This window comes from Tachysurus vachellii, chromosome 8 (genome assembly GCF_030014155.1).
Source record: "Tachysurus vachellii isolate PV-2020 chromosome 8, HZAU_Pvac_v1, whole genome shotgun sequence".
NCBI classification, from domain to species: Eukaryota; Metazoa; Chordata; class Actinopteri; order Siluriformes; family Bagridae; genus Tachysurus; species Tachysurus vachellii.
Window position 1 is genome coordinate 28,366,502 of NC_083467.1, and position 12,500 is coordinate 28,379,001.

The 12,500-nt window shown below is 38.4% G+C and overlaps 2 protein-coding genes across 2 annotated transcripts in view; one reads left to right on the plus strand and one right to left on the minus strand.

The window, feature by feature from the left end:
* cps1 (carbamoyl-phosphate synthase 1, mitochondrial) overlaps window positions 1–12,500 on the minus strand; it is a 102,192-nt gene that overhangs the window by 1,154 nt on the left and 88,538 nt on the right. The window contains exons 35-37 of the mRNA XM_060877118.1: window positions 9,531–9,590; window positions 7,905–8,017; window positions 5,342–5,471 (exon numbers count right to left, since the gene is read on the minus strand). Coding sequence (XP_060733101.1) covers window positions 5,342–5,471; window positions 7,905–8,017; window positions 9,531–9,590 — 303 coding nt within the window. The remainder of the gene's footprint in view (window positions 1–5,341; window positions 5,472–7,904; window positions 8,018–9,530; window positions 9,591–12,500) is intronic.
* Window positions 5,796–6,926, plus strand: LOC132850520 (dynein heavy chain). The gene is given in 2 exon segments (XM_060877161.1): window positions 5,796–5,805; window positions 5,878–6,926. Coding segments are annotated over 2 exon segments (1,059 nt in total).

Here is a 12,500-nt window from a genome sequence, read left to right on the forward strand (position 1 = left end):
ATACACTATGTAGTGAGCATGTAATACACTATGTAGTGAGCACGTAATACACTATGTAGTGAGCATGTAATACACTATGGAGTGAGCACAAAATACACTATGGAGTGAGCACGTAATACACTATGTAGTGAGCATGTAATACACTATGTAGTGAGCACATAATACACTATGTAGTGAGCATGTAATACGCTATGTAGTGAGCATGTAATACACTATGTAGTGAGCATGTAATACACTATGTAGTGAACACGTAATACACTATGTAGTGAGCATGTAATACACTATGGAGTGAGCACGTAATACACTATGTAGTGAGCATGTAATACACTATGTAGTGAGCACATAATACACTATGTAGTGAGCATGTAATACACTATGTAGTGAGCATGTAATACACTATGGAGTGAGCATGTAATACACTATGGAGTGAGCATGTAATACACTATGGAGTGAGCACAAAATACACTATGGAGTGAGCACATAATACACTATGTAGTGAACACATAATACACTATGTAGTGAGCACGTAATACACTATGTAGTGAGCACGTCATACACTATGTAGTGAGCACATAATACACTATGTAGTGAGCACATAATACACTATGGAGTGAGCATGTAATACACTATGGAGTGAGCATGTAATACACTATGGAGTGAGCACAAAATACACTATGGAGTGAGCATGTCATACACTATGTAGTGAGCATGTAATACACTATGGAGTGAGCACAAAATACACTATGGAGTGAGCACGTAATACACTATGTAGTGAGCACGTAATACACTATGTAGTGAGCACATAATACACTATGTAGTGAGCACATAATACACTATGTAGTGAGCACATAATACACTATGGAGTGAGCATGTAATACACTATGGAGTGAGCATGTAATACACTATGGAGTGAGCATGTAATACACTATGGAGTGAGCACAAAATACACTATGGAGTGAGCATGTCATACACTATGTAGTGAGCATGTAATACACTATGGAGTGAGCACAAAATACACTATGGAGTGAGCACGTAATACACTATGTAGTGAGCATGTAATACACTATGTAGTGAGCACATAATACACTATGTAGTGAGCACATAATACACTATGTAGTGAGCACATAATACACTATGGAGTGAGCATGTAATACACTATGGAGTGAGCATGTAATACACTATGGAGTGAGCACAAAATACACTATGGAGTGAGCACATAATACACTATGTAGTGAACACGTAATACACTATGTAGTGAGCACGTAATACACTATGTAGTGAGCACGTAATACACTATGTAGTGAGCACGTAATACACTATGTAGTGAGCATGTAATACACTATGTAGTGAGCATGTAATACGCTATGTAGTGAGCATGTAATAAACTATGTAGTGAACACGTAATACACTATGTAGTGAACACGTAATACACTATGTAGTGAACACGTAATACACTATGTAGTGAGCATGTAATACACTATGTAGTGAGCACATAATACACTATGTAGTGAGCATGTAATACACTATGTAGTGAGCACATAATACACTATGTAGTGAGCACATAATACACTATGGAGTGAGCACATAATACACTATGTAGTGAGCACATAATACACTATGTAGTGAGCACATAATACACTATGTAGTGAGCACATAATACACTATGTAGTGAGCATGTAATACACTATGGAGTGAACACATAATACACTATGTAGTGAACACATAATACACTATGTAGTGAACACGTAATACACTATGTAGTGAACACATAATACACTATGTAGTGAACACATAATACACTATGTAGTGAACACATAATACACTATGTAGTGAACACATAATACACTATGTAGTGAGCATGTAATACACTATGTAGTGAACACATAATACACTATGTAGTGAACACATAATACACTATGTAGTGAACACATAATACACTATGTAGTGAGCATGTAATACACTATGTAGTGAGCACATAATACACTATGTAGTGAGCACATAATACACTATGTAGTGAGCATGTAATACACTATGTAGTGAACACATAATACACTATGTAGTGAGCATGTAATACACTATGTAGTGAGCATGTAATACACTATGTAGTGAGCACGTAATACACTATGTAGTGAGCACATAATACACTATGTAGTGAACACATAATACACTATGGAGTGAGCACATAATACACTATGTAGTGAGCATGTAATACACTATGTAGTGAGCATGTAATACACTATGTAGTGAGCACGTAATACACTATGTAGTGAGCATGTAATACACTATGTAGTGAGCATGTAATACGCTATGTAGTGAGCATGTAATACGCTATGTAGTGAGCACATAATACACTATGTAGTGAGCACATAATACACTATGTAGTGAGCATGTAATACACTATGTAGTGAGCACATAATACACTATGTAGTGAGCACGTAATACACTATGTAGTGAGCACGTAATACACTATGTAGTGAGCATGTAATACACTATGTAGTGAGCATGTAATACGCTATGTAGTGAGCATGTAATACACTATGTAGTGAACACGTAATACACTATGTAGTGAACACGTAATACACTATGTAGTGAACACGTAATACACTATGTAGTGAGCACATAATACACTATGGAGTGAGCATGTAATACACTATGTAGTGAGCATGTAATACACTATGTAGTGAGCACATAATACACTATGTAGTGAACACATAATACACTATGGAGTGAGCACATAATACACTATGTAGTGAGCATGTAATACACTATGTAGTGAGCATGTAATACACTATGTAGTGAGCACTTAATACACTATGTAGTGAGCATGTAATACACTATGTAGTGAGCACATAATACACTATGTAGTGAGCACGTAATACACTATGTAGTGAGCACGTAATACACTATGTAGTGAGCATGTAATACACTATGTAGTGAGCATGTAATACGCTATGTAGTGAGCATGTAATACGCTATGTAGTGAACACGTAATACACTATGTAGTGAACACGTAATACACTATGTAGTGAGCACATAATACACTATGTAGTGAGCACATAATACACTATGTAGTGAGCACGTAATACACTATGTAGTGAGCACGTAATACACTATGTAGTGAGCATGTAATACACTATGTAGTGAGCATGTAATACGCTATGTAGTGAGCATGTAATACACTATGTAGTGAACACGTAATACACTATGTAGTGAACACGTAATACACTATGTAGTGAACACGTAATACACGATGTAGTGAGCGCGTAATACACTATGTAGTGAGCGCGTAATACGCTATGTAGTGAGCACGAAATACACTATGTAGTGAGCATGTAATACACTATGTAGTGAGCACATAATACGCTATGTAGTGAACACATAATACACTATGTAGTGAACACATAATACACTATGTAGTGAGCACGTAATACACTATGTAGTGAGCATGTAATACACTATGTAGTGAACACATAATACACTATGTAGTGAGCACGTCATACGCTATGTAGTGAGCATGTCATACGCTATGTAGTGAGCACGTAATACACTATGTAGTGAACACATAATACGCTATGTAGTGAGCATGTCATACGCTATGTAGTGAGCATGTCATACGCTATGTAGTCAGCACGTAATACACTATGTAGTGAACACATAATACACTATGTAGTGAACACGTAATACACTATGTAGTGAGCACGTAATACGCTATGTAGTGAGCATGTAATACCCGATGTAGTGAGCACGTAATACACTATGTAGTGAGCACATAATACACTATGTAGTGAGCACGTAATACACTATGTAGTGAACACATAATACGCTATGTAGTGAGCACGTAATACACTATGTAGTGAACACATAATACGCTATGTAGTGAGCATGTAATACACTATGTAGTGAACACATAATACGCTATGTAGTGAGCATGTAATACACTATGTAGTGAACACATAATACACTATGTAGTGAACACGTAATACACTATGTAGTGAGCACATAATACACTATGTAGTGAGCATGTCATACGCTATGTAGTGAGCATGTAATACACGATGTAGTGAACACATAATACGCTATGTAGTGAACACATAATACGCTATGTAGTGAGCATGTAATACACTATGTAGTGAACACATAATACGCTATGTAGTGAGCATGTAATACACTATGTAGTGAACACATAATACGCTATGTAGTGAGCATGTAATACACTATGTAGTGAACACATAATACACTGTAGTGAGCATGTAATACACTATGTAGTGAGCACATAATACACTATGTAGTGAGCATGTCATACGCTATGTAGTGAGCATGTCATACACGATGTAGTGAGCATGTAATACGCTATGTAGTGAGCATGTCATACGCTATGTAGTGAGCATGTCATACGCTATGTAGTGAGCATGTCATACGCTATGTAGTGAGCATGTCATACGCTATGTAGTGAGCATGTAATACACGATGTAGTGAGCATGTAATACGCTATGTAGTGAGCATGTAATACACGATGTAGTGAGCATGTAATACGCTATGTAGTGAGCATGTAATACGCTATGTAGTGAGCATGTAATACGCTATGTAGTGAGCATGTAATACGCTATGTAGTGAGCATGTAATACACGATGTAGTGAGCATGTAATACGCTATGTAGTGAGCATGTCATACGCTATGTAGTGAGCATGTAATACGCTATGTAGTGAGCATGTAATACGCTATGTAGTGAGCATGTAATACGCTATGTAGTGAGCATGTCATACGCTATGTAGTGAGCATGTAATACGCTATGTAGTGAGCATGTCATACGCTATGTAGTGAGCATATCCAGTATACTGAACAGGAAGTTTGAGATTTGGATAATCGTGTTGTAATATAATAAATATATTGCAGTTTCTCAATTCTATGTAAATTATGTTTGATGCGGTAAAAGGACAAATACAGCTTTACTTCCTACATGCAATTAGTTCCCATGCACTGTCTGATGTGCTAAATGGAAGCATGGTTTCATCGTTTACTAAAACATACTGTGTCCTCTCATGAAATGACGAATCAAGTAATGTAAATGAAGTATATAACACTACATTAAATATACAAGACTTACACACAACAAGACAGATAGATCATGGCTGAGCAGATCATACAGTATAAGCCAAATAAAAGCTTTTTTGCTGTGTTTCCAGTCTGACACTATAACACTAATAATATACCAACATGCCCCAATGAACAGTTTAATTCATGGGATCGAGGTCTGAAACAATAACTGAGTAATTAATATGATTAAAAGTAAAAAAAAGCTTGTTTTCTAAAGAAAATGTGCTATGAAAATACACAAACCAACCTGGAAGTTAGTGATGAGGGGGACACCGTAGTCCACAGCCATTCTGCGGATAAGGAAGTTCTCTTTGATGAGCTTGGTGTTGTTATTGGGAAGATTCACCACCAGGTCTATATGACCATCGCTGATCAGACTACACAGGGAGAAATGTTCAAAAATGACAAACACGTACAGTAAGGAGCTGTAGAGGTTCAGAGTACATCTGAAAACAGCATCTCTTTCACACAAATTGCTGTTTTCTTATCTCCAAAACTCAAAAGCCTAATTCGCAAAATAGTGAAGCTGATGCAAAATAAACTGCCGTCCGACGCAACGTGCTGAGATCAAAATGCTAATAAGAGCGTGCGCTATGATACGTAGGGTAAATATAATCCGTGTGGTGTGATGTGGTGTGGTGAAGCTCAGTAAATGAGTCCATGCCCCAACATTACACGCATGCTGTGGGTTAGCAATGCAAATGTCAGCTGGTAAATCTAAACACTCGCCAAAAGATAAAACGTAAAACAAACGATGACCTTTATGTATCACTAATACTGAAGCTGATGATGATGGTTTGTATGTGATTCAGTATCTGGTGTATTTGATTCAGTAAATACTGTATTCAGTTCAATACCTACTGCATTCAATTCAGTACCTGCTGCATTTGTTTCAGTACCTACTACATATGATTCGGTACCTACTACATATGATTCAGTACCTACTACATTTGTTTCAGTACCTACTACATATGATTCAGTACCTACTACATTTGTTTCAGTACCTTCTACATATGATTCGGTACCTACTACATATGATTCGGTACCTACTACATATGATTCAGTACCTACTACATATGATTCGGTACCTACTACATATGATTCAGTACCTACTACATTTGTTTCGGTACCTACTACATATGATTCGGTACCTACTACATATGATTCAGTACCTACTACATACGATTCAGTACCTACTACATATGATTCGGTACCTACTACATATGTTTCAGTACCTACTACATATGATTCAGTACCTACTACATATGATTCAGTACCTACTACATATGATTCAGTACCTACTACATATGTTTCAGTACCTACTACATATGATTCAGTACCTACTACATATGATTCAGTACCTACTACATATGTTTCAGTACCTACTACATATGATTCAGTACCTACTACATATGATTCAGTACCTACTACATATGATTCAGTACCTACTACATATGATTCAGTACCTACTACATATGATTCAGTACCTACTACATATGATTCAGTACCTAATACATATGATTCAGTACCTACTACATATGATTCAGTACCTACTACATATGATTCAGTACCTACTACATATGATTCAGTACCTACTACATATGTTTCAGTACCTAATACATATGATTCAGTACCTAATACATATGATTCAGTACCTACTACATATGTTTCAGTACCTAATACATATGATTCAGTACCTACTACATATGATTCAGTACCTACTACATATGATTCAGTACCTAATACATATGTTTCAGTACCTACTACATATGATTCAGTACCTACTACATATGATTCAGTCCCTACTGCTTGGCCGATACAATGCGCACTGATATAACAGTACTGAGGAGTATATGTGTGCACTATGAATACAATCCAAACATACTACTGTACATGTTGTCAGATGTCATAATCACAGGACAAACTACATCATAATAACGTTCTAACTATTCTTTATTTATTTATTCTTCCAAAACTATGACTGTTTTGTCTTGTTTAAACCTTCCACAATTTAAGAATTAGCTCATACATTGTTAAACAAGTACAGTTTAACCACAAATTTACTCCCTATAGTCATTACACATAAGAACTGACATGCTGACTTCACTGGTTGCTGAATTATGTATTGTGGGATACAGATAGCAGTAGAATTTGGACATACTACTTCTTTGGCATACTGATTTTGTCTACTTTATTTGTGGGTAGGATATTTAGTCACATCCATAGTCTCAAATTTGTGATATAGTACTGTTCCAAAGCTACAGTAAATATTTAGTTGTGACTCACAGGTGTCTGCTATTTTCTTACAATAAACGCCTGTGTGCTTGTAACGTAACCCCAGTTCTTAATCAGCTCTCAGTATAAATGACGCACTTCAGTTGCGATATGCCTCTTACTGCCAGGAAGCATACTTTAAAAAGCGCTAACAATTAACAAAAGCCGTAGTTTTACGTTGTTAGAAATAAGAAAACTTGTTTTTGAGCACGAGTTAAATAAAAACCTTGAAAATTGTTTGTACTCTTTATTACAAACCGAACTCAGCGTTTTCTCCTTGTCCAGATTCCTCTAGAAAACAATTGTTCAGGTTACTTTTTTTTTCAGGTTATTTTCATCTGCCTCATCCTCAGAAATATTTGAGCAGTTCCTCCATACACATAAAGTCACTGTTTCCCTTTGTAATAAATGTGAAGATGTAAGCAGATTGTCTGGTGGATCACAAAATCATATTGCGTTGTATGTTTATCATACTGGACATGTTCCATACAATTCCATTTGTAATATGAATAGTGAGACTTTAGTGTAGTCCTGACCTGCTGATAGTCGGTAAGCTGTGGTCTTTACCATCCTCACTGGGCCATGACACTGGCGTTGTTGGCACGTCGTTGGCATTTAGCCAAGCGGATGTAGCGTCTGTGGCATAAATCTACGAACGAATAAACTTAGTTAAAATGAATAATGCTACTCCAATAAATGTGAATTTGATAATGTGGTGTTTTCGTCAATTATTCATATGCTATTTAATACAAGGACAAGTAGGCAACAAAGTATATAGTGTAGGAATTATCCAAGGATTCTGGCTCCTGGGCTTTGTTTATCACCTTGTTTTAACAGGAGGATTTTACTTTTGAATTGCCATGACATCAGTAGGAGTAATAACCCTGTGTGTGGAGGTTGTATTTTTTTCCCATGCTTCGGGGTCTTTTTTTTTAGTACCCCAGTTTCCTTCCACAGTCCAAAGACATATGTTGTAGGGTGACTGGCATCTCTAAATTGTTTGCAGAGTGTGAAAAGGTGTGTGAGTGTGTGTGATGGGTTGTCACCCTGTCCAAGGCGTCCCTGCCTTCTTCCCCGAGTTCCCACGTGTAGAATAAGTGGTACAGTAAATGGAAAGATGAATGGATGGATGGACAAATGGCCAGATTAGTGGAATAGATGGATGGAAATCCTCCATGGTGCTTTGCTTTCCTTCCTTTTGGAAGACAATTATTAAAAAGTGACTTTTATTTCTGCAGAGTTCTATTAACGGCTTCCACCATGCATTTGTTCTTCTAACAGAACTGTCAGCTTCAGCATGATAGTGCTGCTGCTGCTGTAGATCAGATGAACAGTAATGGCCTCAGTAATGTGCTGACTATAATCAGTGGAAACACTGTCGTTGCCGGATGTTGGTGTCCACTTTGAGCCAGCCATTTTCACTGGTGTTTGAGGCCTGGAAGTTCTTGGGTCCAATTTTAACTGTTCAGCATTTATGGGCTGCTTCTTCTAGAAGTCTCATCAGTGACGTTAACACCATGTAATGTCTGTAATGTCTTCAGCGTGAACCAGAAAGCTGATTTTCCTACAGCAAGTGAACTTTTGGACTTCCTTTAGCCACTAGATGAAGATTCTTGAGACTTGGAAGGACATCATAAGCAGTGTGTTCGAGGTTCTTTATCCCGCTTCTTCCTATCCACCACATGTCGGGCCAGCACAACTTGTCCACCATACTTCACACTGTATACAGCTTCAGGGTCCCTAGTTGGACCTTTAACTGAGCTTACTGTGTATTACGTACAGTAAAGTTCACCTTGTGTTCAGCTTCTCTGGTTTCCTTCCACTGTCTGGAAACATTCCAGTCCGGATGGTTCTGGTTACGCTACATTACCTCTAGGTGTGAGGAGTGTGAATGAATTAACATTCGATTCCGTCTGTAGGATAAAGCACTTACCGAAGATGAATGAATAAATAAAAAAAGGGATTTTTTTGGAGGAGGGCAGTCAAATTGAGCTTACAAGATCACAATATATTGTCTTGTATCAATTCATGTTGATCACCTACAGTAGATACACACCACATACACATACAAAGTAAAACTTTACTAATCCTCCTAAATCCCAAATAGCTAAAGAACAATGATCCTGCAATGGATTAAAAAAAAAAAAAGATTGTTCACTCACTTTAAATCCCTCCTCCTTAAGCTGGTGAGCAGTGGACAGGAAGTCTGGTCTAAATGAATGCTGGGAAAGAAATGAAAAGAGACAAAGAGTGAGGGGTGGGTGGGAGAAAAAGAGGGGGGTCATCCAGTGCAGGCAGATAGAGAAGAAGATCGAGACACATTTCTGTTTCTCGGCATGTCCGTATCAGGGGCTTAACCATGGCCGTGTAATGAGCGTGACAGATCCTTGGCCCTCCGGCTCGGCCATTAGGCAGGCAGCGCCGTAGCCAGGCACAGCGGCAGCTCATTTCCGACGAGAATTTTACACTCTCATTTGTACTCCGGATTCCATTAGAAAATAATGCTGCTGTAACAACCTGACAATGACCCTGACTACACATTCCACATCTCAGCCCTCAGAGCAGACATGAATCCCAAAATACCAAAAACAAATATTAAATAATAAAATATGCTGTATGACAGCCATGCTAAAGGGCTCTGCTGTGTCAGAACGAACGGCTCGTTGGTTCTGTGTGGGGGCCACGGGGGTCAGTGTGGCTAACAAACATCTATACACCCAGTACTCAGAAAGTTTCCAGACTTTATGATACTAGCTGAATGGATAATAACACAAGATAATAATAACATTAATAACTCGATGCCAGCGGGTGACAACTATTGTCCTTCTTAGTTCTGTTAGTAATCTGTACATCTCAAATACACTTAAAATAGACTTTAAACAGGAAGGAAGCTATGGAAGAAAAACTATTTTATACTTGTGTCCTTAACCTCCATGTTAAACATTCAATCACTTGCACTTAAGATATTATGACACATGGATGGATGGAAGGACAGGCAACCTGAAAACATGACACCACCTAGTGGCAGGGGCATAACATCAATAAACTAAACTTAAATAGGAAATTTGGACTCCTGACCATCACACCACCAAAGTTCCTCTTCAAACTCTTACCACAAACCTGGAAGCAGATTTGTTATAATGTCTCTGTATGCTGTATCTTTAATACATTAATGACATTTGACAGATGCTCTTATCCAGAGCGACTTACATTATATCTCATCTTATACAGCTAAGTGATCGGGCCTAGGAGTGGCAGCTTGGTGGACCTGGGGTTCAAGCTTGCAACCTTCCGATCGTTAGTCCGACACCTTATGATATGTATGTATGTGTAACATTAATAAACCAAACTCTACTACTTCCCTAAACTGAAAACCTATTCCAGAATGACAATGCCCTGTACACTAATGCCCTGGGTTCAAATCCCACCCTGCATACATGGAGTTTGTTCCCTGGTCCTGATGAAGGCTCTAATCTCTAATCTAAAGTGAACATGACTCTGCCCTCCAATGGCTTTGTTCCCTGCCTTGTTCCCCTAGTCCCCTGTAATAGAGTGTAGGTTCCCTGTGGTGGATAAAGTACTACAGAATATTGACACATTAATACGTTAATATTTACTGCATTATGCAGACACACTTATCCAGAGTGACAATTATTTCACTTATACAGCTGAGTGATTGAGGGTTAAGGGCCTTGCTCAACGGTCCAGCGATGGCAGCTCGGTGGACCTGAGATTCAAACTTCTGATCAGTAGTCCAAAGTCTTGGCCACTGAGTTACCAGATTCTACACATTTATATTCACCAAAGGTTTTGAAAGAACATTCACTTTATAAGTATTTATACTGATTTATTTTGACCTAAAGGGCAACTGTAGGTCACTTTTTTTTCCATTTACAGGTACATTTCACATTTTTGAGCACTCGACTAAATTCATCTGGTGTATTTAAATAATACATTTTTAAATGTGTCTCATCTTTATATTCTATTGAGTCTTAATGTTCTTATCTCATAACACACCGCGTAAAAAGCTGAAAAACGACTGGATTCAAAAGATGTGTGTTATGTCACCTGGGGCACTCACTCACTCACTCACTCACTCATCTTCTACCGCTTATCCGAACTACCTCGGGTCACGGGGAGCCTGTGCCTATCTCAGGCGTCATCGGGCATCAAGGCAGGATACACCCTGGACGGAGTGCCAACCCATCACAGGGCACACACACACACACACACACTCTCATTCACTCACGCAATCACACACTACGGACAATTTTCCAGAGATGCCAATCAACCTACCATGCATGTCTTTGGACCGGGGGAGGAAACCGGAGTACCCGGAGGAAACCCCCGAGGCACGGGGAGAACATGCAAACTCCACACACACAAGGCGGAGGTGGGAATCGAACCCCCAACCCTGGAGGTGTGAGGTGAACATGCTAACCACTAAGACACCGTGCCTCACTTGGGGCAGACTGACTTTAATGTAAAATAGTTTTGACGGTTTAAAAGTGAAAATGTTCACAAAGCGTTTACTTTGAGGGAGGTAAAAAAGGAAATAGAGGGAATACTGATTTAGACTGATTCTATTAAAGAACGACTTGTTATTTATTTTTATATTTGATGTTGTGTAACTCACAATACAATCTCCTGGTCTTACCTGTAAGGTGTTTTAAATCACAAGCCTCTCTTTTTTCTCTATAATAAAAAACATCTACAAACCTTCTACCTTCTACAAACATCTATCACCATTTCAATGATAACACACATTTGTGTGTGTGTGTTCACATGGAGTGCAAGTCTGTATGAGAACAAAGGGAATTGATAAAAACCTGTGATTTGCAGCTGCTGCACCGTCAGAGCTCAGGTTATAGCCTCTATCTGGCCAATCAGAAGTGAGAATTCATCAGCTCTGGGGTTTGAATGAGAACATCAGACAGACTGCAGTGCAGTGTAATGACAGATGGTAATCCCAACTTTAAGATGAGAGCCAAGCTGAACTAGTGTATATTAACTCTGAGCTCATGAGCCCTGAAGCTTCAGTGACAGTCTTCTCTGAAGTGATTAAATCACCAGATTTGCTTAGTTTGTTCTTAATTGATCTAATTATCTACCCAATTTAACATGTTACACAT